This window comes from Melozone crissalis, unplaced genomic scaffold, assembly GCF_028551555.1.
Source record: "Melozone crissalis strain CALT ecotype California unplaced genomic scaffold, PUWL_Pcris_2 ptg000007l_1, whole genome shotgun sequence".
In the NCBI taxonomy this organism is placed as follows: Eukaryota; Metazoa; Chordata; class Aves; order Passeriformes; family Passerellidae; genus Melozone; species Melozone crissalis.
Genome location: NW_026535785.1, coordinates 20,022,650 through 20,045,796, shown reverse-complemented (window position 1 = coordinate 20,045,796; position 23,147 = coordinate 20,022,650). Strand labels below are relative to the sequence as shown.

Genomic DNA, 23,147 nt, shown 5'->3' with positions numbered 1-23,147 from the left:
GGCCCAGCAGGGAGCACATACCACTCTCTTGACTTCCCACACAGCAGCGGTCCAAAGTGGAATTGCTTTGTGCTCTCAACATATTCTTTGAAGATGACTTCATCCTCCTCCATGGTCTCCCTCCAGTGTGGAAACACCAGCCTGGGCAGAGAGAGTGGGGAAGGAGGAGCTATGAGATGCTCCAAGTAGGAAATGTCATCAGAAAGCCATAACCCTTCCTGGTGCCTGAGGTACCATCTGCCTTCCCAGCTCCCAGCACAGGAAGAGGGGCTGGGCAGCCTCAGGCAGCACAATCTGCCCAGCCCTGGCTGTGAGTTCAGGGCAGCTGTGCTGTGGGAGGCTGCCAGGGCCCAGCCTTACCGTGGGTTCTGGATGATGCTGGGGTACAGGCCGGTGACACTGCAGGGCAGCTCGTACTGGCGCTTTGACAGCACGATCTCAAACTTCATTGTCTGCTCAAACTTCCCTGGCTTTTTGGTGAAGAAGTTGACCTTCAGTTCCACCTCACCGTGGGCAGGCACTTTCCACCGGTACCGTTTCAGCCTGGCAATTAAAGAGGAGGCTTCACACATTGCTGAGGAGCAAATGAAGCAAGGAGGGTGCACTCACCATCCCCCAGCACTGGGTTGCTGTGGAGCTGGGGACAATGGACTTTGTTTGGCAAGAGGACCAAGAAGCAGAGGCATCACCTCCTCCTTTGTGGCTCACCTGAGGAATGCTGCAGGGGTTGAGGCTCTTTCCAGCACTTTCAAAGGACTTTGGGATCTTGTTACAGAGGAATCCTGGGAGCTTTCTGTTCTCTGTGTGGAGATCTGCTTCTCCTTTGCAGACCTGACACTGCTGACCACTTTACCCCTCTTTGGCTGCCTCTCAGCAGAACTGCCCTTTGCATCTGGGGCCTTGGCCTAAGGGGAGAGAGAAAAGGGAGGGAGAGGTGAGGCCTGAGACATCCCCGTCCTGGAGAGTAAAATGAGGGTTTGTTCACCAATGGAAGAGAGAATAAATACATAAGTCCACCTGCCCATGGGCTTGGTTTTCCTTATTGGTGCTTGTTTTGCCTAAGATACCCCTTCTTATGCAAGACCCTCTCCTCAAAGGAAGTTGATGGTTTTAAGTTATTTTTTTCCTTCTTGTCTTACAGAACTGCTCTGTTTCCAGCAGAGTCCCATCCCTGGCAGAAAGGAGACCTGCAGACATGGGGCCTCCCATCACATCTTCACAACCTCTCCACAATGATTCCTTTCCATCCAACCTGTCCCCCATGCCCCCATCCAGCCTGGTCCCTGCCCTGGCACCTTCAGTGCCAGCACCACTGGAGCACCCACCAGATTGTCTCCCACGGCAGCACCTCCTGGTGCCACAGTGGTGAAGGGCTCCACACGCTCTGCAGAGCCCAGCCTCACCTCTGGGTACTCGACTGTGGAGAGCGCAGCACCAGGGGCAAGGGGAGCGCCGTCAGGATGCAGTCCCAGATGTTTCAGCAGCTAAACAGAAGAGAAAATCCTGTTGATACCTCTGTCACCTTCATCCTCACAACTCCTTCTCTAAAGGCACTGAGCTTTTGGCAATGGGGTTTTTGACTTATAGGAAGTACAAGTGCTTTGCTATGCCCAGTGGGGTGAGCAGGCTCCAGAACAGATGCAAGAGCTACAAGCCGGAGCGGGAGAGAAACCTCTGCTGAGTGACTCAGCTGAAGAAAACAATGGCCATGAGCTGCCCTGTCCTGGGGCCGTTTATAATGATTTCTGGGCTGGGAGACTGAACAGATGGGATACTTGTACACAGAGCACTCCCGCTTTCTGCCCATCTGAGGGATGGTGACAACCTCCCCATTCACATAGATGCTACAGAGTCCTGTGGAACATCATCAGGGGTCTGGACAAGGCTCTGTGACATTACCACCTGGGGAGGACACAATGCTCCAGGGCCCACAACCACAGCAAGCTCAAGATCTGAGCCTTGCAGGGTTTTACCTGGTCTTCTGTTGGCAGCTTCCCATCCCCCAGGATCTCCCCAATCATGGCCTTCGGATCTGTGACCTGGATGTCCAAGCACGGCACCCCGACATGCTTGTCTCTGACTGCCCCTTCTGCAACTTTGCTTTGTGTCCTCAGCTGAGATGACTGAAGACTCCTTTGGCCTTCATGTTTTGGTTTAGGCTGCTTCTTCACCTTCTCCTGAGGCTTACTGGTCTTCCAACCTTTGTTTCCAGCTGCAGGCTGGGACTTGTTTCCCTTTTGGATCACGGGCAACTGCACGGTACCCTGAGCCCTGTCCCAGTAGGAGAAAACCTTTGCCATGTCCTGCTGTGATGACTCATAGATCTGAAACCTCAGGATCAAGATCTCAGCTGGGTCCTTGGGGACTTTGGTTTTCCCCTTCCCAGAGGCTTTAGTTCCCCTCTTCTGTGGGGCTTTGGTTCCCCTCTTCTGTGGGGCTTTGGGTGCCCCCTTCTCTGGGGCTTTGGTTTCCTTCTTCTCTGGTTTTGCAGGCTGATTCCCGAAGGAGACTTTCTTTTCCTTCTTTGGCTTCTCTTCCTCCTTCTGCCTCTTTTCCTCCTCTAAGGCTTTTGCCTCCTCCTCAAGCTTTTGAGCTGGCTGCTTCAGCTCCCTTCAGCAAACAAAACAGAAAACAGCACTGAGAGTCCCCACCAGAAACTTGGGCTCACCAGTCCTGGCTGGCCCTGCACTTCATTCCTTGACCCTGAGGCCATGGCAGAATTCATTTCTGTGGATTTTCCTCAACCCACAGAGGCTGGGAACATCCCAAGTGAGGGCATTGGTGGAAGGGCACCTCCAGGACCAGCCAAACCTAAGCCTTGCCATTGGAAGGCCTCAACTGTGCCACCTCCCTCTTAAGGCACAGCCAGACACCTCCAGCCCCTGCCAAAGGCTGATCCAGCAGCTCTCTGTGCTGATGCCTGAAAAAGCTCTTTGTCTCTTGACTTCCCAGTTTAAAGCAGAGCACAGATTGCTGACATCTGCTTATCTCTCCTACAATCCTCACTCAGCTCATTCAGCCCCTTCTCTGTGGGCACAGCCTGCTCCTTAATGAGAATAATCCTATCAGTCAGAAAGCAGAGTCTGCAGGAACTCCTCTCCTGCAAGACAGGCTCTTGTCAGCCAGGTTTCCTGCTGGAACCCAGCTGGGACCAAGCAAACTGTCTGACCAAGTGCTATCTGCCATGGAAACGATTTGAAGCAGCTTCATCTGTCTCCTCTCCATGGAACCAACTTCAGCCTGGGCTGAAAGGAGTCCTGAGCTTGCTTTAAGCAGCCTCCACACCCAACTCCACACTTTTCCTGTGAGTCCTGAGCTGGGCTGCCTTGCTGGAGCAGAGCTTCTCCTGTGCTTGCCTGCAGCTGAAGGGGAGCCTAAAGGACATGAGCTTTTCTGGGTGCTGTCCCACCATAAGGAGAACCAGGAGCTAAGAGACTGGCCATCCTTCTGGCCTTTGATATCAAATACTTCTGAGCTCAAAGTCCTTGGAGCAGGGAAACCCTGCAGGGACAAAACCATGAGCAGGAACCCATGGAAGGCTTACTCACCCCTTCGTCTGTGTTCTCTTCCTTTCCTGTAATATTTTATCCACTTCTGCTTTCTTCTCCTCAGGGAGGGCATCATACTCATCCTCATCCACTTGCAAGATGTGCAAGAGAAACAATGAGTGACTGCAAGCAGAGCTGGGTGCTCTATGTCAGCTGCAAGGATTCACAGCTTTTCCCCACCCAGCCTATCATCCCAGGAGATATTGGGAAGCTCATATCCCTGCTCCAAAATTCAGACAATCCCCCAAACTATGGCTGAGCAGAGAGTTCCTGGGCTTTGCCTGGCTTAAGTGCACCAAGGCTGTGGACAGTCGTTTGTCACTGAGCTACAGCAGCTGGCTCTTGTGCCCAAGATTTAATGTTAGAGATTAACATTAAATCTAACATCTCTAACATCTGAGGTCTTTAAACCTCAGACCTCCTGCAACTCTGAGATGAGTACTAGTTGCACTGGGGCAGAAGGTAAAAAGATTAATAAAAACATTTCTTACAAGCTCTGCTGAAAACCCAGATACACAGGGATAAGGTTGAGGCTTGAGATAAGGTTGAGAGAGAAAATTTGAGAGAAGATATCTCACCTTCCTTCTCTCTTTGAGCTTCCTTCTTCTTTCTTTCAGCTTTGTTCTTGGCTTTCCAAGAAGCATAATCCTGCTGCAGGTTCACCACGTAGATATGATGACAGTTCTTGACAGCTCTGAGTACACAGAGCAGAGAAGATTCCAGGCTGCTTGCAAAGAGGCTCTCCAAGCCATCAAAGACCACTCCCTTGTAGCAGTCTTTACGCTGTGAATAAAGGGAAGAGTAAGTCAGATTGCACGCAGGGGCCTCACAGCTGGACAGTAATCCCAGATGTCCCAGGGCACCAGCTATCCTTGTTCCAAGGGCAGTAGCTAAGAGCAGCTGGCACCTGTCCTTAGGCTCTGCCAACTAAGGGCAGCTGCAGCTTCCCCCAGGGTTCTCTTCACACAGTCCAGGATCCTCGAGCAGCATGTACAGAGCTGCTCCTCCTCCTCCTCTCTGAGTCGTACCTCAGTGCCTTCTCTCCGGAGCAGGAATGTCTCCTTTTCCCCCACCCCACACACCTGCAGCCTCTCACTGAGGATGTCCACCAGCAGCTCCTCGGGCAGCACACAGCTCAAGCAGTTCAGCTTTTCCCCACGACTGCTGACGATGCTCAGCTGCTGGGGCGCAGGAGCAGTGGAAACTGTGAACTGCAATGGGAACAGAAACCAACAGCCCTGAACAACTCCCACTGCTGGGCTTGGAGCTGGGGTTCCTCACTAGTGGAGACTAGAACAGACTAGCAGTGCAGGCTGGGGGCTCCAGGGGATGCTCCTGGAGGGCCCATCCCTTGGCCAGCAGAGACCTGAGCTTGCAAGCCCCAGTGCAGCCTCCCAGCACTTTGCTCACTGCCTGCAGCCACACTAGCCAGGACTGCACTTTGCCAGCAAACCACTGAGAGCCAGTGGAGCTGTCTGCCAGAGCACATTCCCAGCCCAAGTACGGCACAATGGACCCACGTGCCAGGCCCTGGCTGGCACAGAGCCTCCACTGTAAGCACTCCCTGCTCTTCTCAAAGACAACGTAAAGATCCCAGGCATCAACCAGGGCAGACCATGTTTACCTTGGTGCCCTTTACCTTGGCTGGCTCCTTCTTTTGTGCTGGAAGGTTCTTGCCTTTGGCATACTTCTTGTAGATGTTTTCCTCAGCGGCTTCTTTATTCTTGCTCTGAGCAGTGAGCTTTTTACCTGCACAGGGGACAGACGGTTCAGGGGGCTTTGTAAAGCAAGTAGGCACCTTTCACTGCAATGGGCACAACCTTGGGCCCTGGAAGGAACATGGCACTTGTTCCCCAGTCTGCTGGGCACTGGCAGCACTGTTTCCCAGAAGCAGCTCCTTGCCTGCTTCTCTTACCAGCATGCCATACTTGATTTTAAAGCCAGCACTATGTCCCTCCTAACAACTGTGCACGCAGGTGACGCTGCTCACACAGCAGTTCCCCTGAGGATCAAGCCAGAGATTTGTCCTCCAGGAGCATTGTTTCCATACACTGCACCCATCCTGCATTCTCATGTGGAGACCTGCAGCCTGCCCCACTTGCATCATTTGTCTCCACTGAAGCTAAATCCTCCTTGTGGGAAAACCCCAGCTGGGACCCAGACTCTTCTTCCTTCCGCCAGCTCCCAATCCAGCCAGGTTCAAAACTGAACAATGCAAAACTTCCCCCTGCACCGAGCCAGGTCTGGCCTCACCCTGCACAGCTCAGGGCACCAACTGCCCAGGAAGTTTCATAAATGTCTCCAGTCTCAGAACAGCCCAACGAGCTGTGTAACCTGACAGTGGCCACAGGTAACTCTCTGGAGAAAAGAGCTCATCTGGAGCATGTCTCTCATTGGAAATTCCTCTGGGAGGCTGTCCTTCCCTTCCTCTCGTTTGCGAGGTTACACGCACAGTCAGTTCTCTTGTGCTCAATGAGCCACTTCAGAAGGCTTTTTCCTTGTTCAGGTGGGCAGCAGTTCTGCTTGCTGCCCATGAGGAGCAAGCTCAATTCAGCTTTGAGGAAATATAAAATATTTTGGAAAGAGACAGGCGTGCTTCAACACCCCTAGAAAAATGAACATGTTCCAAGAATAGCAGAAAAAGGGGCTATAAAAGAACCCCTGACTGAGCCCTTAAAATTGATTTTTTTTTTTTAAAGAAGCCAGAGACGCACTTCAGCCACATTCCCTAAGAGACACAAGGACTGAAAAACTGCTGCTCTGAGTAAGCAGAAGTGGACAGTCGTGGTGGGTTTCTCAAGCACTGTCTCTAGCATTTTTCCTTACCAGCATCACCTTTGTGTTTACCTTTTTGCTCCAGGGCAGCCTGGGTGCAGAGCAGCCGGGCACGGAGCCCCGCTGGGCTCTGGTTGTTGGCCATGGCCTCTTTCACCACGGTGTCAATGGACATGTGAGCAGCGCCATAATACTGACACAGGCCTGCTGCTATCTCTGTCTTTCCTGCGAGAGAGAGAGGAGGACTGCTTGGTGACACTGGCACAGGAGGCACTACAGGGACAGGCCCTGGAAAAATCTCCAACAAGATTTAAAGGTTAAAAGGACAGTGGGAAAGCAAGTGTCCCTCCAGGGGAGGCCATGAGGGAGGCAGCTGCAGCGTGGATACAAACTCTGAATTCTAGAGCCAAGAGGATCATCTCCACCTCCCGTTCAGCTGAGGACTTGCCTTAAGCACCGTGGCCCGCCAGGATGTGTTCCTCCTGCTTGTCCCTCTCCCTGCAGCCCTGGGCTGCAGCTCACGTACCTGCCCGCGGCGGCCCATGGACGATGACAACAATCCCTCGGTGGGGCTGCGCCTCGCGCCTCCATGAGGACGGGGCAGTGCCCGGGTGGCGCAGGACAGCCCGAGAGAAAGGAATCCCAGCCACTTTCGCCACGGACTCAGGATGGAAGGTGATAGCTCTGTGACGTGCTGCAGTGCAAAACCAGGGGGAAAAGTCAGCCTCCTGCCTACCTTTGATCCTCACCATCCTCCCCATCTCCTCAGATCCCAGGAAAGAAGACTTGGTGAAAGCAACATGAGCTTGTTCTTTTGTTGCTAGGAAGGTGCAAATATAAAAGAGCCAGTGATATTAGACCTGTCTGAAGAACTCATCCAATCCTAGTCTTTGTGGCTAAGGGACACAAGGGAATATCCGGATTATTTCCCCAGTCTATGGCAGGTGCTTGCTTTGGCTAAACCCAGGATTGGAAGAGGATGCCACAGCCCTTCAGCCAAGAGCTCCTCCACCAAGCTGGGGAACAGGCAGCTGCTAAAAGCATGGGCTTTCCCTGGAGAGCAAGGCGACAGAGAGTTCAGGGTGTATGGGCTGGACTCTCTGCTGTGACCACAGTCCAAACAGACACTGGCAAACCCTCACTGTTTTTCTGACCTGCCGCTGCCTTGCCCATGGCCTTGGCCTCAGCCTCAGCCCTGGCCTTGAGCTCTGCCTTCAGCCACTTCTGTGCTTCATGATCCTCAGACTCCTCTGCCATCCGCAGGATCTGTGCACGTAGGGAAGAGAAACCATCCACAAGATTCCTTTTCTTGCCTTTCATCACGCAGACTCAACAAACCTATTGTCTGTCTCCTCCCTTCCTCCCAACAACACAAACTATTTCGTTTAGGTCCTCCCACAGCATGTCAGCACAGCTGGCTTTGCCCTGGGGATTGTCTCCATCTCCCTGGCACAAGCCTGGGAACGCTGGAGTGCTGTGGAGCTCGGGCAGCGTGTACATGGACCTGCCTTCTCACCTTCTTCTCAAGGTACTGCTCATCAAAATCCAGGGCGTAAAACTCAATGGGGAAGTTGCATGGGTTCTTCACCACCACTGTGGCCTCCATCCCATCACTGTCCACCAGCATCCATCCCATCTCTAGTTCTGGGGGGCTGAACTCCAGCCGTGGCTCCAGACCTTGTCCTGAGAGGTACAGCTTGAAGTGATTGCTGCTCCCAAAAATGTTAAGCTCCAGCTCATTACTGTAAGACCTCTGTAAAGAGAAAAGTGCAGGAAACTCATCCATGAAGTCTCAGATGACAGGACCCCAAATACAATGCTTGCCCCAAGGCTGGGGTGTTATCAGTGTCTCCAAGGTAAATGGAAACCAGATATTTACTTATGCTAGGGAGTACAGCATCTGTAGTAGTCTGAGTCTGAGTAACTGGGAAGAATGCTGGTGTGCACTGTAAGTGGGTATTTGGGAATCATATGGATGTACAGTGGACTGTCAGACATTTTCACCTGGTCATGCAGGAGTGCAATACTTATGGGAAGGGCCCTCAGGGTTACAGTGTCCAGACACAGTCCTGGCACTGCTGCATCAGGCAAACACCAGCTCCAGGAGAGGCAAATGAGCTCTTGCTGGCCAGAAATAAGGGTCATCTTCTCTGCTTAGTGTTTGGCTCTGGTCCAAGCCAGAAACAAGATGGTTACATTTCTTGAGCAATTAAAAGATCCCTGGGAGTGTGTGTGGGCACGGAAGCACTTGTGTCCATGCTGGTACACACTGCCACTTTCCAAGACCCAGCAGCCACAGGCAAACCACTTTTGGGAATGCTTTGTCCTTTGAGCTGAATCCCCAGCTGCACAGGAATGTGCAGGCAGGCCAGAGCCCCAGGGACTGCTGGCAGCACCCCACTACAGGTGACCGTCCTGCCGTGCCCAGGAAGGTGGGTGGTGGCTCTTTGGTCTGGCAGTCCTGCAGCAGGATGAGCCATTCCAGGATTATCCTCTGTGAGTGGGCAGCTGCTCTGCACTGAGTGTCACAGCTGCAAATACAGCCAGGCAAGGGGCAGGCTGAGGGGAGTTGGGCACATCCCCGCCATGCGCCAAGAGGCAGCCTCAGAGCCCTGGCGCTCTCTGTGCAAGCTCCCTGTGGGCATTTCAAAGCACATCTCACGGGAGTGCTCTGTGGGGTGAACTGAGCTCCCTGTGAAGGCAGAGCTCCTACCACACTCTCTGCACCAGGCCCTCATTTCCACATAGCCCTGACAGGCCTCCTGGGCCGACACCCGCCAATCTCACCTCCTCCTTGGGTGTAAATTTGATTTTCAGATTCTGGCACCTTCCTGGATCAAGGGTTCCTTTGGAGGGCTTCACTTCAAAGGGACAGGGCTCATACTCCAGCGCCTGCTGCTTCTGACGAACAGCTGGTGTCATGTATTTGCAGTGATTGGTCTGGGCACAGAAACCAATTATGTGAGGTCTCCTCATGCTCTGAGACACTGACATGGTGCTGAGAGCACCCACAGCCAAACCAAGTGTGGACCCCATAGCCTACAGCAGGAGGGAAAACCTCACCCAGGGCAGGCAGATAGGGAACTACTGTCCTCAGAGGAGGAGGAGGAATGGGTGAAGATGGCAGAAAAGCAAAGCATCTGCTAATGGAACAGGTCCAGGCAAACCAGCCTTGTTCTAGACCCTCAGAAGCTTCCTCAAACACGCTGTAGACCCAAGTGCTCAGGCAGCCACAGGAGCAGAAAGGGCAAGAGTCACAAAGAAAACCCAACCAAGAAGTTTCGTGTTCAATGTTGCCTGGGCTTTACCTTCTGAACAGGCTTGATGGACCATTTGCAGGGTACTCGGAACCAGTTGTAGAGGTGGACTGTCTCAACCTTGTACTGCCCAACAACGACAGCAGAGTAGTGCACAATGTTCTTGGAAAGTTCGATTGACAGCTCAGACACAGTGGCATGAAGACGGATGTTATATGTGGGGCCTTTTGTCACCTGGAGAAGGACAGAGAACTCAGCGGAGGGTGCAGGTGACATCTGCTGCTGTGCCCAGCCTGCTGCCTGCCCCAAGAGCTGTGGTACCTCTATGGGCAGCACCACATCCACGTCACCCCGTGGCCGCCGGGCACTTTCAAAGCGCACGTCAAATGTCTTGATGTAGCTGTGGGGCAGGCCCTCCACCGTGTCCAGGTCCACGCTGAAACCTTGAAGAGATGAACACAAAGCAGCTGAGATACACCCGAAATACAAAATGTGTCATAAGCACATTTAGGCCTTACAGGTGTCCTGGCTTAGAGGTCTGGCAAAAGCCCCGTGCCCTGCTGTGACCTGGACAAAAACTTCAGAGTGCACCTGAACACCCTTCAGACACAGCGAGCCACTGTGTGATGGAAGGGCAGCCTTGCCTCAAGGCCTCTTTTGGAAACCTCTTTTGATCCACCAGAGGATCTCACAGGCTGCTTCCTCAATAAAGGCTGAATACAAGTCCTGCGATAGTGTGAACTTCAAACAAAGCACTTCAAAAACACAGCAGACCCCACTGGTTGGCAAAGTAAGCCCATAGAGTGCCCAAAGAAACTCGATGCCCATGGGAGCCAAGGGTGGAAGATGCTGAGAGGTGACCAGGGTGATGGTCACCATTGGCCCCTGCACTGAAGCGTTAGGGCAGTCACAGGCAGGCCAGGTCCCTGGGCATGGCTGGCCAGGAGAGTTCTGCCTCTAAAGCTCTCAGCGGAGGCACTGAGAAGAAAAAGCTCAGAAACCTCCCCAGGTTCAATGGCTTAAGCTAATCTGCCTGAGACACCTCCTTCAAGCCCACAGGAAGTGTCTCCAGCACTGCTTACCTGTGTTCTCCAGGACAGATACATGGATCTGGAAGGACACTGGGATCTGCCCATGGTTGGTGATCTCCAGAGTGCTTCTCTCAGTGAAACCCTTACGGACAGTGCCCATGTCCAGGACATACTCGGGCACCTCAACTCTGCAAGGAAGATTAAGGACAGTCCTTAAACCACAGCCTGGCTACACATCCAAGTGGATGGAGGATACAAATACAGTGGCTATTTCTTTATTCACTGCTGTAAAAACTCAGCTCAAGCCCATGAAACCCATGGCCTAACCACCTGGCAATGACTTTGGCAAGTCAGGAGGATTGCAGCTCCTAGGTTTTTTCAGCTACTAATGGTACCTGAAAATAAGTTTAAAATGGACACTGGCCACAGCTCCTCTGCCATGAAAACCCAGTGTAAGTGAGTATACTAGGTCTCCAGTGGTCTCAATGAAACTGCTTAGCCTGGTGTACAGCCTGAGCCTGAAATTGCTTTGGGGCCTAGTAACAAGATTTGCCTGCACAGGAAATCTTCATTGCTCTGCAACCAGACCACACGACCTGTTCTGCAGAGCATCTTCTTCCTGAATTGAAGCTGCCGTGCTTGTGCTGCATCATGATGGTGCAAAGGGATGGACCAAGTCACCTAGATAAGCCCTGCCACCCCACCAGGGTTCAAGCCATCTGATGTTGGGTTTTAAAGGGTTTGCTGACACGTGCAGCTCCCTTCTCCTTTTGTTTAGTGGCTCTGTTGGTTGGAAGCAAGACCTCAGCTGGGAGTTGTCTCTTTCAGAGCTAGGCAGTACAGACAGAATCTATGCTGTCTGCAAGGGCTAGAAGGTCTGCACTTGGGTCCCCCAGCTCTAGGGACAGAACCCCACACCTGTGGGGAGCTGAGCAGTGCAAAGCTCAGCGTGGTGCTGGGGAAGGGAGGACACTCCGCTGCTCACGTGCAGCGTGTCACAGCCACCAGGACCAGAGCCCTTCTGGAGTCCAGGCTGTTGCCAGCTCTGCAGACACAGGGAGCTCTCAGGAGAAGGGGACATGGCTGGGTGTTCCCCATGGGGCACCTGGAGATGGGGATGGGAGTCCCTACTCACTTGACAAGGCTCTGGCACAGCTCCTTGTCAGGGAAGCTGCTCGTCGGGGGTAGGGACATGAACTGTTCCTGCAGCTCCACAGCAGCCTTCACTACCAGGTTCCTCACCATGTTTAACTGCAACTGAGTGTTTGTCTGAGGAAAGGGAAGACAGGGGCTGTTTAGCAAAGGTCCTTCCCATGGTTTACACCTGAGAAAGGACCCCAGCCCACTCTTGTTGGGAGGGGGTGTGGGGTCCTCCTGTCTGGCTGCTCAGTGCCTGTGACACCTCCTGCTCTCTTAGCCAGGACCTCATCTCCAGGGAAGTAACTCCAGCATCTTTGCCTGCCCAGACACTGTTAGCAAAGCTGATCTGGCCAGGCAGACAGACAAGCCAGGAACCTTCCAGAGCTCCAGATACTTGCCTGACCCCAGCCTGTACCAAGGCAGCTTGGACAAAAACTGTCTTGAAAGGGGGACCAAGCTGGTGCCTATTGGAGATGAGCCCTGCCAGCACAGCCCCTGGGCACAATCAGGCAGCTGCTGATAAGATCTGTAAATCTGGCAGGGCTTGGGCTGGGACCAACAAACTCCCCAGCAATGATCTGCATCTCCTTCAAAGCACCATCAACTCCATCCCTGGAGCGTGGCCTTCAGCATCTCTCCCTGGGGTAGGCAGGAAGCTGGTGCAGCCCCAGAGGAGACCATGGCCAGCGTGGCAGCCCTAGGGCCAATGCTGAGGTGACACATGGTTCTAAGTGGGCAGGGAGGTCCCGGGTGCCATCAGGGCAGCAGGAGCTGCTGTGGGCTGCAAGGGGCTCAGGTGACATGGGGAGGTGGCCTGTGCCAAACGGGGCTGCAGCTGTTCTTACTGCAGTGCCAGAGGCAAGCACGCTGGGCTGCAGGTCCCGAGTCTTCGGAATCAGACTCTTTGGAGTCTGAGCTTCTGCGGTCTGAGACTTCAAGGTCTCAGTCTTCAGGCTCTGAGTCTTCTTCCGAGCACCTGATTTACTCCTCTGACTGTGTTGTTGCAGCGGTTTTACGGGCTGTGTCAGAGACTTCTCATGTGTTTCATCTCCTGAAGGAAGAAAACATCCACAAAGAGAAGGGTGAGCAAAGTGCTAGTCCCACTGAAGCTGGGAAGTCCCCACCTCCCAACACTGGTTTCTTCCAGAAAGAAATCCCTCAAGCCATCTATGGAAAGTGGATGCTGCTGCTCCTCTCTGAATTCTCATGTTCGCTCCCACCCACCTCCCTTGCCACTGAGGAGCAGCTCATCCCCTGCAATGTCACACAAACCCAACCCTGCCACAAGCCCTGCCAGCCTCTCTTACAGCTTTCCCAAGCCTTTCACTCTAGCCATCGTCCTTCAGGACCCTGCCAGATGAGCTGGCAGGCTCTGCAGGTTGGTTCCTGGGACAAAGTCCACATGGGATCCTCTGCTCAAGACTCATGAAGCAACCAGGGGGCTTGAGTTGGTCTGGGAGTCCTGCAACCCTCCGGGCTTGGTGGAGGTTGGCATGAGCTGCCCTACGGGCCTATGGTAGGGAACAAAACCAGAGGGGCCCTTCCTGGGGGCAGACAGGCAGTGCCCACCTTTGATGGTCCAGGGCAGGTTCAAAGTGATCATGGGAAAGGATGCTTCTCCTTTCAGGAAGATATTTTCTGGTTCCAGGTCACCCACTTTAAGATGGTAAGTCCTGCTGAAGGCTCCTGGTAATCCTGGCATGTAAGAGAATTCCAGCACTTGCTTCTCACCAGGTGCAATGGAGCCCTGCATGGACAGGAGAGGAGGGAGGGAATGCATCAGAGTGTTTGATGGGGATGGCTCAGGGGACAGACAGGCTGAGCAGACAGGTTCTCATCGAGAAGAAACCATCAGACCACATCACCTTAGTGATAAACATATTACAGTGTTGGCTTTCACAACTGTTAGAGTAAATACTATGTGTTTTATAATGTTGACTTTTGTAAAAGAAGTTTTGCTAAAGTTTAGAGTTCTTTTAATGCAAATGTTGTGTTGTGATACCAATGTTGGTGAAGAGTTGTTGTAGTATTAACACTTAACCAATGAAGGAATGGAAACCTGTTGAATGTGCTGTGTGTCCTCCCCAGGGCTCATAAGGCTGCAGCCCCAGCACAGCCCGATGTGAGCACAGCTCTGCTGCTGATGGGGTTTGCCCTCTGCCAGCAAGAGCCCGCCTCATCAAAAAAAGGCTCTTGTGCTGCCGCTGTGGAAGGGAAATCCCTGCACTGAGCAGGGCCAGCAGCTCCTCTCATCCCTTGCAGGAGGCAGGCATGAAGAAATGGAAAGCCAATCGGCTTCCTCTTCCCACTGCAAGGAGGGACAAAGGCAGGAGCGCTGCTTCGGCTCAAAGACATCCATCCAGACAGGACTGAGAAGCTTGCACAGTGGTGGGATGCTGCTAATTTTTCTCCAGCTCTTCCAGCCCCGCTGCTCCCTGGCCCCCTCACTGCCCCACAAAGGCGCTGCACAGCAACAAAGCTGGAAGAGGCAGGGAGCAGCAAGCCTACTAAGGGATGTGTGATCACACAGCCTGGGTAAGGTGACCCTCAGAAACGCTCCAGTGCCAGCACAGCCCGAGATCTTAGCCGTCGGGGTCCCCAGAGTGACTGTGAGCAACCAATTAAATTTTAAGTTATGCCACAACATATGTTATAAATCCACTTTCTGACATGGGGTGAAAAATTACTATAGAGGCTGTAGACGTGCTGGGAGCCTTAAACATCCCATGTGTAAAGGAGATCCTTTAGGAGAAAATGCAGACAGGCTCTGTGTCTGGGGGGCTGCAAGAGATTTCCCCCTTGGAGGCAGGCAGACCCCGAAGCCCGGGAAAATTTTGCCCGTCTGACCAACAGTCTTCCTAAAAGGGCTGAGTTACGGGAGGAATCTTAGCATATTCAAGCAGTTAACACTGCCAGGTTTTCTCTGCCATTTTTGCTTTTTGTTGGGCTTAGAGCACCCGGAGGGTCCGGCTCCCTGCAGAGCCACTTCTTCCCTGTCTGTCTACGCTGCTGTTGCCTCTTCCCCGCTCGCCACGGCAACCCAGTGCTCCTCTGCTTCCCCGAGGGAGCAGCCGCCGTGTCCCGACCGGGACCGGCCGCAGCCCGCGGGACAGCCAGCCCTGCTGCCGGTCCATGGAGCCGGGCACCGCTGCCGGCCCATGGAGCCGGGCTCCGCTGCCGGCGAATCCAGCCCGGCCCCGCTGCCAGCCCATGGAGCCGGGCTCCGCTGCCGGCCGATCCAGCCCGGCCCCGCTGCCGGCCGATCCAGCCCGGCCCCGCTGCCGGCAGATCCAGCCCGGCTCCGCTGGCGGCCGATCCAGCCCGGCCCCGCTGCCGGCCGATCCAGACCCGGCTCCGCTGCCGGCCGATCCAGCCCCTCACGCCGCGGCGGGCACGCACGCTGGGACGGTTGGCAGCACTTGCTCCATCTGCTGAGCAGGACCCGACACAGCGCCTCAGGGCTCTAGCAGCGACGATTTGTCCCCGTCCTCTCTTTGCTCTGTCCGGTTCTTATTTTCTCTCTCACTCTTTTCTGTCCCCTTCTGGTCGGGACCATACCCTTTCTTTATCAAGAAACAGTTTTCAGATATAAGGCTGCATTTGTGCCTTATTTTCATCTGAGAAATCTATCAAAAAGAATTCTCCTCTACTCCCCTTACAGCAGGACAGACAGCGACCAACACACCTGTGCCTCCCGCTGGTGTCGCCTCTGACAGCAGAGCCACCCACCAGCCAAGGCAATTGGGAAGTCTATCAGGTGAGCACTTGTTTGACCTTCTCTGCCCCCGGCAGAAATGGATTACAGCTCTGTCTCTCTCATGGCTGGGTTTGGGGTTTTCCCCTCCGACTTCCCCCGCCCCAGCTTTTTTCCTTCCAAAACTCTCCTGGGCCACCTGACACAGGGCTGGGCTCAGTCACTTGTGCTACTTACAGTGGTGGGGTTGACCAGAAACACACCAGGCAGACGCTGGTCTGCAGGGCTAGGGTTTAGCACCCAGCTGAATTCCATCTTGCCGGTGTTCTCCAGGGTGACATTGCTGTGATGAATTTCATTAAACAGCTGGAGAGAAGGCACAAGAGAGGGAAGTTACAGACCCAGGCCTGCTGCTGGGAATCCCCTTCCTCTCTCCTGGGTTTGAAAGCAGACACATCATGGGAGCAGGGACCAGGGAGGAGATAGGGGCACTTGGGAACCTGGGGAACGCCCAGGCACAGGGCACCTGCACAGCACCAGGGAGCTCTGGCAGCACACAGAGCTGTGGTAACAACCACGTGAGGGCCAGCAATAGATGAACCAGGGGACACAGGCCCTCCTCTGCCCTCTGAGGGGTCACCAACAGCCAGGAGAAACAGAGACAGCACTGAGGCATTCCAGGAGAAAAGGCACCTGCATGCAAGTACTGGCAAGAAACATACATGCAACAAGGGAGTCACCCAGGGCAACACAGACAGGGCCAGCAGTTGGAAATATCTGTGGGCTTTCAATTGAAAAAGAGTGAAGTGGGGATTATTCTGGGACAGTCTCTCCAACTGTAGTGACTGGAAGCCCAACTTCTTTCCTTGATCATTGTGTGGATTAAGCAAGAGCTTTAGACAAGAGCATCTCCTTGGAGGTCAGGCTTTAGGAGTGGACCAGCAGAGGGATGTCTCAGGGACACACCCCTCAGAGCATCCCCACTGGGCCCCTGCCTGCCCCAGGAGGCAGCGCTAGGTACCCTGAAAAAGAGGCATTCCCAGCATTGTGGAGAGGGTGGGAGATGGCCATTTTGAAGCAGCTTGGATGCCAGATGTGTCCCTCAAAGGTTGGACTTCCAAGCCCCAGAGCCAACAAAGGGGCTGGGAAGGGCAGGGAGCCCTGGAGCGAGGAGGGCAGGAAGCCAGCAAGGCAAGGAGCTGTGCCAGGGGTGTGTGTGGTACCTGAGAGCCACAGTAGGTCTCCCGGGGGCTCACGGAGTAGCTGATGCATGAGGCCTCGCCAGTCAGCATCACCTCGTAGGTGGGGCCTCCCTCCACGTAGCACAGCGCCGTGACATAGGAGATGGTGTTGAAATGGCTGCAGAAGGTGAAGGAGACCTGCTGGCTCTCTCCTGGCTGCAGCACACCTGACAGTGGCAGGATACTGAAAACCTGAAGGACAGGAGAGATTGAGGTGTTGCGCATGGAAATGGATGCAAAGAGCATCTTGGAGCAAAGTGCAGCTGTACCTGGAGGGGCCTATTCCACAAACACTGCCAGAATCACCCTCATCTCATCCTGCATCCACGCCATTGACCAGTGCAGGGACCATGGGGAAAATCTTCTCCCATACTCACGGATCAATGCATTAATTAATACACTACATTAAAGTAAATGTCTCCTGGCAGTAGAAATTCTCTCTGATGCACAACTTGCCTTTAAAAAGCATTTCTTACTGCTTTTAGCAAAGGTGGACACTCAGAGTGAGAGCTCTTGGAGCTCAGGGAGCTCAGAGAAGAACTCCAGCCCAGCTCATCTGACTCCTGAGGCCTTTCCCCTTTCTCTCTGATATACATGGTGCGTTCTCAAGGTGCCTCAGCAAAAGCTCCTGCAAAAATTTCCTATGAGATGAGGTCCAGGGGGAGCAGTGCCCTCCATAGGCGCTGCACAGTATCCTTGGGCAGCCCTACAAGGTGTCCTGCACAGCCTCTCCAACTACCAGCTGCTCCAGCAGCACTTTGTGATGGGCCTGCAGGGATGGGAGGCCCCTCTGTGGCCAATGCTGAGGGCCCCCAGTGGCATTGGCAGCTGCAGCCCTGCTTGCCACACTGACAATGGGCAAATGAGACAGATTCCCTCTTACCTCCTCCGTGGCCACGGGAGTGTGCAGTACATCCCTGGGGGGCATGGTTCCCACCAACTCTAGTGGGCTGTAATACCGTGGCACCTGAAAAAGAAGCCATTTTCTATGCTGGGAGGAAGAGACAGCCACTTTGCAAAGTCCCACTTTGTAAGACAGCTTCAGGGCCAGCAGTGCAATAGCAGCTCTCTAGTGAAAGCAGAGCCCTGCAAACAGGGAGTCTGGCTGCTTTGGGAAGAGGCTCCATGGAGATCAGGATCATCCCAACTTGCTCTGGGAGGGAAGCTGGAGGTGTTACCATGATGATGCAGAGAAAAGCCTCATCTTACATTGGGAAGGAAACAAGGCAAAAAATCCCACACTCAACACAGATCTGTGGGATCTGAGTCAGCTTCTCCAAGGAAAACTCTCCTATTTCTCCCTCCCCCTCAGCCCATGTCCAGCCACTGGCCCTGCTGCCCAACCAACTCTCAGGGCACAGCACAGCAGGGCAGCAAGAAGAGAGGTCAGCAGCACAAGCATGCCCTGGTGCTGGCAGGCTGGGGAGGCAACACAAGCACTAGGTGTACAAGAAAATCTACCTCTGCTACTGAAGAGTGGGCAGAATCCTGCAATCCTTGCAGGGCTGTGGCTGGCTCCTGCACACTTCTAAACCTGAGGCGTCTCCTGAGAGATGAAGCGGAAGGCAAACTGGTTCTCCTCTCCTTGGGTGGTCGGGGTTTGAATCTAGCTGAGCTAAGCTCGTATCTGGAATATAACATAACTATGAAGAGGGAGCTGCAGTGGGAGGGAGGGACAGCTGCACGAGCAGCTCCTGGCCAGGATGCAGCCCCTGGGTGGGTGCTGGCACGTTGGACTGGAAATGGTTTGATCCAGCCCTTCCCAATCCAGGCTGGGGCAGGTCTGTTCTAAAGGCAGCCCAGGGATGGCACTGAGGTGCTGCAGCAGCTGCAACTGCTTGCATTGAGCAACTACAGAGGACAGGCATCAACACCTGGTGGGGATGCAAAAAGCACAGTGGGAGTGGAAAAGACAGAGAAGGCAGCAAAAAGGTGAGATCTGAGGCACCAAGGGGTAGAGCCGGCCACTGATGAGCCAGCACAGCCCCCACCCCCAGTGCCCAACACCAGAAACTGCAGCTCTACCAGGGATTTATCAGGAATGTTTCCCTGACAGTGTTGGGGGACTTGGTTGACATTTTCCAACCCTCCCAGGTGACTCAGGTCACATCCCCCACTTTTAATTGAAGCAGGTGCTCAGGGTAACTCTGCTTGTGTTTCTAATGCCACGTGAGGGACACAGTCAAACCGTGCCTGCCTGTCACCCTGCTGAGCTGCAAGTGCTCCCCACAGTCAAACATGACCTGGATGCTCCATTCCCAGACAGGCCTGTAATGAGCTGCTCCCCAAAGAATCACTGCCTTCAGCTTTGTAGCTTGTTATCTAAGGCTAGGTTTAATTTCTGGATGAGGTGCTCTCTCATTATAACCCTCAAGAGATCCCTAATCATCTATTCCACTGTCTTTAGTTTTAATGAATGGGTTGAGGCAACTTCCCAGGACCATGGTGCCCAGAGAATGACATTTTTCACTCTAAAGTATAAACTCTCTGGAAGGCAGGGATAGGAGATGATGTGACGAACGAGTCCTGCTGCCAAGCACTACAGAACTCATAAGGGACATGTTGCAGCGAGGAGAAATCAAAATGAGTAACAAGTGTCACAAAAAAAGGGAGTGAAGAATCCAAGATGTCCACTGAAAGCTGACCCCTGGGAAAGAAATCATCCTGGCAGTAAAGGAGTTGTCTCAGAAAAGAAGGAAAGGGAAGGCTGTTCAGCTGGCTGTTCAGCATCAGCCCAGGCACTAAGTAACTCTTTGGCTGGTGTTGGGACTTTCTGGGCATCCTCCGGCACAGTGCAAGGGAGGAAGGCAAGGAGCAGAGAGCAGCTCCTGCAGAGAGGCCCCATCCCAAAGTAGAGGGGCCAGAAAGGCCTCCAGCAGCACTGTGGGAGCTGGGACTGGGAGCCTTTCATCAAGGTGGACATGGCCTCAGGCCACAGAGGTCTGAGAAAGCAGCTCTCACCCCAGCTTTCCTTCCCAGGGGAAACCACTCGGGGGGCTATGCAGCATCAAACTGGTGGAAAACCTATTCCCTGAGCACCCAGCCTGAGCACAGCTGGTCGGTGTTATTTGCACCAGAAAAAGTCAGAAGCAGTCTGTCAGATCCCAGGCAAACAGCTTTGTTCTTTGCCAAGCACAAACAGGACACCAGCAAGAAGAGCTTCAAGGAGAGGGCAAAGGTGCACATACCTCAACCTGTAAACCTGGCTCTTGGAATGGAATGACCAGTGGTACTGGACAGGCAGTGGGCTGCAGTTGGTTATCTTCAGAGAACGCACTTCTTCAGTGCCAGCCACAATGCAGCCAAACTCCAGGGATCTGGACTGCATTTGGAGATTTGGGAAGTGCACTTCTCCCCGAAGGATGATACGCTCCACAAGAGGATGGCCCCTGACCATGTCTATCTTCAGAAGCTTCTCTGTTTTCCAGCTCTTAAAATCCAGTTTATAAGCTGGGTCGAATGCGATGTAGAGATGGCAGGTCTCCCCTACACCCACTCTCACAGGCTGCAAGGAGATGAGCAGTAATTAATCACCTGTGGGATGAGGTCCCAAGGCCTGACAGCAGCAAACAGTAAATGCTCCAAGTGAGCCCAGCATGGGCTCCTCAGTTCATGGTTCATCTCTCTACAGCAGGGGTCTGACTGCAGGCACCACAGTCCAGTCCAGGATCGCTCAGGCTCCCGTTGCTGTGCTCAGCCCCAGTCCAAGGGGGTGGCTGCTGGAGAGCTGGCATGCTTTCCAGGAGACACCTTTACTGCATGCCTTGCCCAGACCCAGCTGCCTGCTCCCTTCTCCCTGTGCCTTAAAGCCAGGATGGATCTTCTCAATTCAGATACTATTTTGATTCTTTCAGCAGCTCTGCTGATGCAGCTCAGGCCAGCCCACTGCTGATGCTACAGAATAAACTCAAGGAGCTCCCAAGAGAAAGGCACCACCACATCCCTCCTCTTCAGACCCCACTGGAGGAGTCAAGGGCTGCTCACCTGGCCAACTGGGAGGGGCTGCTTCTCCTTATCACAGACCAGGAATGGCTGCTCCAAGCCCAGCATAAGGTCCAGTGGCAGCAGGCAGGTGTTTTTTATGGCCAAAGGCTGGTAGTGCAGCCTCAGGACATCACTGGGTTTCTTTGGAAACAGGAGAGAAGGAAAACCAGCCTCAACTAGCCATAGACATCCTTCTCCTTCTGCTGCATCTCACATTCTTCAGCCCAGAAGTGCATACATCTCTATTTACCCTTTCTATTTGTTTCTACCCTTCCAGGAGGTTTTTCCTGACAGCAGATGCTTTTCATGTTTAGAAACCACAGCATCCTCTGGGGGACAGGGAAACACACCCATGTACAGATGAGGGAATAGGCTCCTGAGAGGAGGTGGCTGCTTGAACAAGATCTAAAGCAGAAAGTGAATCCAGACCATTTGTCTCCAGTTTTGTCTTTCTGTTGGGCAAAACAGCACTAGAGGATCTTCACTCACAGACAGTCATTTCTCACAACCTTATTGGCTCTAGCAGCCTCACAAAAGCCCGGGCTCTTCCTTCCTGTCTGTGCATTGTGCTGGGCTTCCTGCATGGTTCAGAGAAACCAGAGCCTTTGGGAAGCTGGTTCTGGAGGTACTGGTATCCAACAGGTGCTGTGCCATAGTATGCCATAAATCAGTTTGTGTGTGTGGCATTGAGCAGAAGCCAGGCAGAATCAGGGAGGGCTGAAAAGCCTCTAAATTACATCTGAACTGCCTGTTCCAGGGGGGATTCTGTACTTCAGTGGAAGCCTGGGAAACCAGAGGAGAGGCCTGAAACTACAGAAACCAAAGGATGAAAGATCTTCTCTTTTTTAGACAACTTGCAGGAGAGGGAAAGGTGATGCTGGAGTGGGGATCCAGAGACTAAAGGGCACCTGCTCTGCCTCAGTGTCATCACTGCAGTTGCAGGATGCCTGGGGCTCCTTTGAAGACTTAGGGAAATGCACAGAGCTGTACTATATAACTCTACCATAAAGCATTCATGCCAATAGCAGAGAAGGCAAAGAGACATAGAAGGTGATGGGTTTTTCCTTGTCAGCCTGAGGAATTCACAGGAATCTCCATTTTTCCCAACTTCCCTACAGTATCGGTGTACAGACATCACCATGCCTTGGAGCATCCTCCAAAACCTCTCTTTACAGTGAGCAGAGAAATTGGCATTTCTCTGGAAGTGGCCAAGATCCCCCTTGGCAGTGCAGCTGTAACTGCAGTTTTACTTTGGGGAAATTAAATACCAGTCTCATCCCTAAAAGCATCTTCACTCACTTTACAGAGTGCCTCAGGAAGGGTAAAGAGGGGCTTTAACACAAGCACACCCCCCCCTCAGCCATGCCGTTAAATGCCAGCATGCAATCCAGACTTACCTTGGTCACCTGGAAAGAGAAGTGTCTGGCTGACAGTTCTATAGAAGGGTGAATAAACTTGCAGGTAATGACTGTCTCCATTATCTTCTCAGTCCTGCCGGTTGCCATACTGACAGCTTCACACATCACATAATCCTGCACCTCCTGCGTGCGAGAGTCACTTGTCACCAGTGGGTGGTGGCAGAGCATCCGGCAAATGCCCTCCACTGGCTCAGCACCCGCCACCCACCACAGGCTCTATAATTGCCACAGAGTTATGGTCACTGCCCCCTTTTCTTCCAGTGATGCAGCTTATTTATTTTGTGCTCAATTGTCGGTAACACTGCACCCCAATACCCACAAAAGGCACTTGTGAGATAACTCCCTCCCTTCACAAGGCTTTTGTTTTACTCCATGCTTACCCCAGATAAATCACTTGGCACTTGTTTAATTCACTTTCTTTTTGGGCTTTTAGACTAAGTGTAACTTATTTCTGTGCCCTTCTTTGCTGACTCAGCATGCAGCACTGTTTGCCCAAAAAGAGCAATATTTCCTTCCACTGCTGCTTTGGGATCAGCACTGGGTTTTGGTAGCTGTGGAATCACAATAAAGCCTTAGCTGGTCTGATGGTGGCCAGCAAGGAAAGCAACTGGTGCTGCCACAGAAACATGTGGTCTTACATCAGCTTCTTGAAGGCCTCTGCTCAGTTCCCCAGGGAAATGTCAAGGGAACAAGCCCGGGGAGGGGATCTGATGGTGGCCCAGGCTCAGCCCACGGTGGGGACCTCACCTGTGCGATGCTGGAGAAGCCTCGCAGCACCATGTCCTCAGAGCGGCCTGGCTGCAGGTCCATCGACAGCGGCTCCAGCCCAAACAAAGGCTCGGCACGTTTGGGGCTCTGGGAATCATCCTTGGGGCTGCTGAGGGCTGAGACACTCTGGCCCTCCTGCTCAGATGGGCTGTAGCATTCCACACTCCAGAAGAGCCGATGGAAATGGTGGCCCCTGTTTGTTACTTTGAACTGACGAATACAGGGCACCAGGCTAGAATAGAAGGCAGGATGGAAAATAGTATGGGAGTTGCTTTTTCCCTGGTCATCAGA

At 53.3% G+C, this 23,147-nt stretch overlaps 1 protein-coding gene across 1 annotated transcript in view; it reads right to left on the bottom strand.

Moving 5' to 3' along the window:
- Window positions 1-23,147, bottom strand: part of LOC128951058 (hydrocephalus-inducing protein-like) — a 78,088-nt gene that overhangs the window by 16,299 nt on the left and 38,642 nt on the right. The window contains exons 20-45 of the mRNA XM_054296213.1: window positions 22,836-23,088; window positions 22,068-22,304; window positions 20,671-20,811; window positions 19,875-20,191; window positions 16,669-16,804; window positions 15,683-15,811; window positions 13,321-13,498; window positions 12,597-12,802; window positions 11,747-11,880; window positions 10,663-10,799; window positions 9,902-10,023; window positions 9,632-9,814; window positions 9,111-9,263; window positions 7,840-8,076; window positions 7,478-7,589; window positions 6,850-7,017; window positions 6,396-6,548; window positions 5,173-5,297; window positions 4,631-4,759; window positions 4,127-4,331; window positions 3,549-3,639; window positions 1,974-2,610; window positions 1,404-1,484; window positions 709-905; window positions 361-543; window positions 22-141 (exon numbers count right to left, since the gene is read on the bottom strand). Coding sequence (XP_054152188.1) covers window positions 22-141; window positions 361-543; window positions 709-905; window positions 1,404-1,484; window positions 1,974-2,610; window positions 3,549-3,639; window positions 4,127-4,331; window positions 4,631-4,759; window positions 5,173-5,297; window positions 6,396-6,548; window positions 6,850-7,017; window positions 7,478-7,589; window positions 7,840-8,076; window positions 9,111-9,263; window positions 9,632-9,814; window positions 9,902-10,023; window positions 10,663-10,799; window positions 11,747-11,880; window positions 12,597-12,802; window positions 13,321-13,498; window positions 15,683-15,811; window positions 16,669-16,804; window positions 19,875-20,191; window positions 20,671-20,811; window positions 22,068-22,304; window positions 22,836-23,088 — 4,764 coding nt within the window. The remainder of the gene's footprint in view (window positions 1-21; window positions 142-360; window positions 544-708; window positions 906-1,403; window positions 1,485-1,973; window positions 2,611-3,548; window positions 3,640-4,126; window positions 4,332-4,630; window positions 4,760-5,172; window positions 5,298-6,395; window positions 6,549-6,849; window positions 7,018-7,477; window positions 7,590-7,839; window positions 8,077-9,110; window positions 9,264-9,631; window positions 9,815-9,901; window positions 10,024-10,662; window positions 10,800-11,746; window positions 11,881-12,596; window positions 12,803-13,320; window positions 13,499-15,682; window positions 15,812-16,668; window positions 16,805-19,874; window positions 20,192-20,670; window positions 20,812-22,067; window positions 22,305-22,835; window positions 23,089-23,147) is intronic.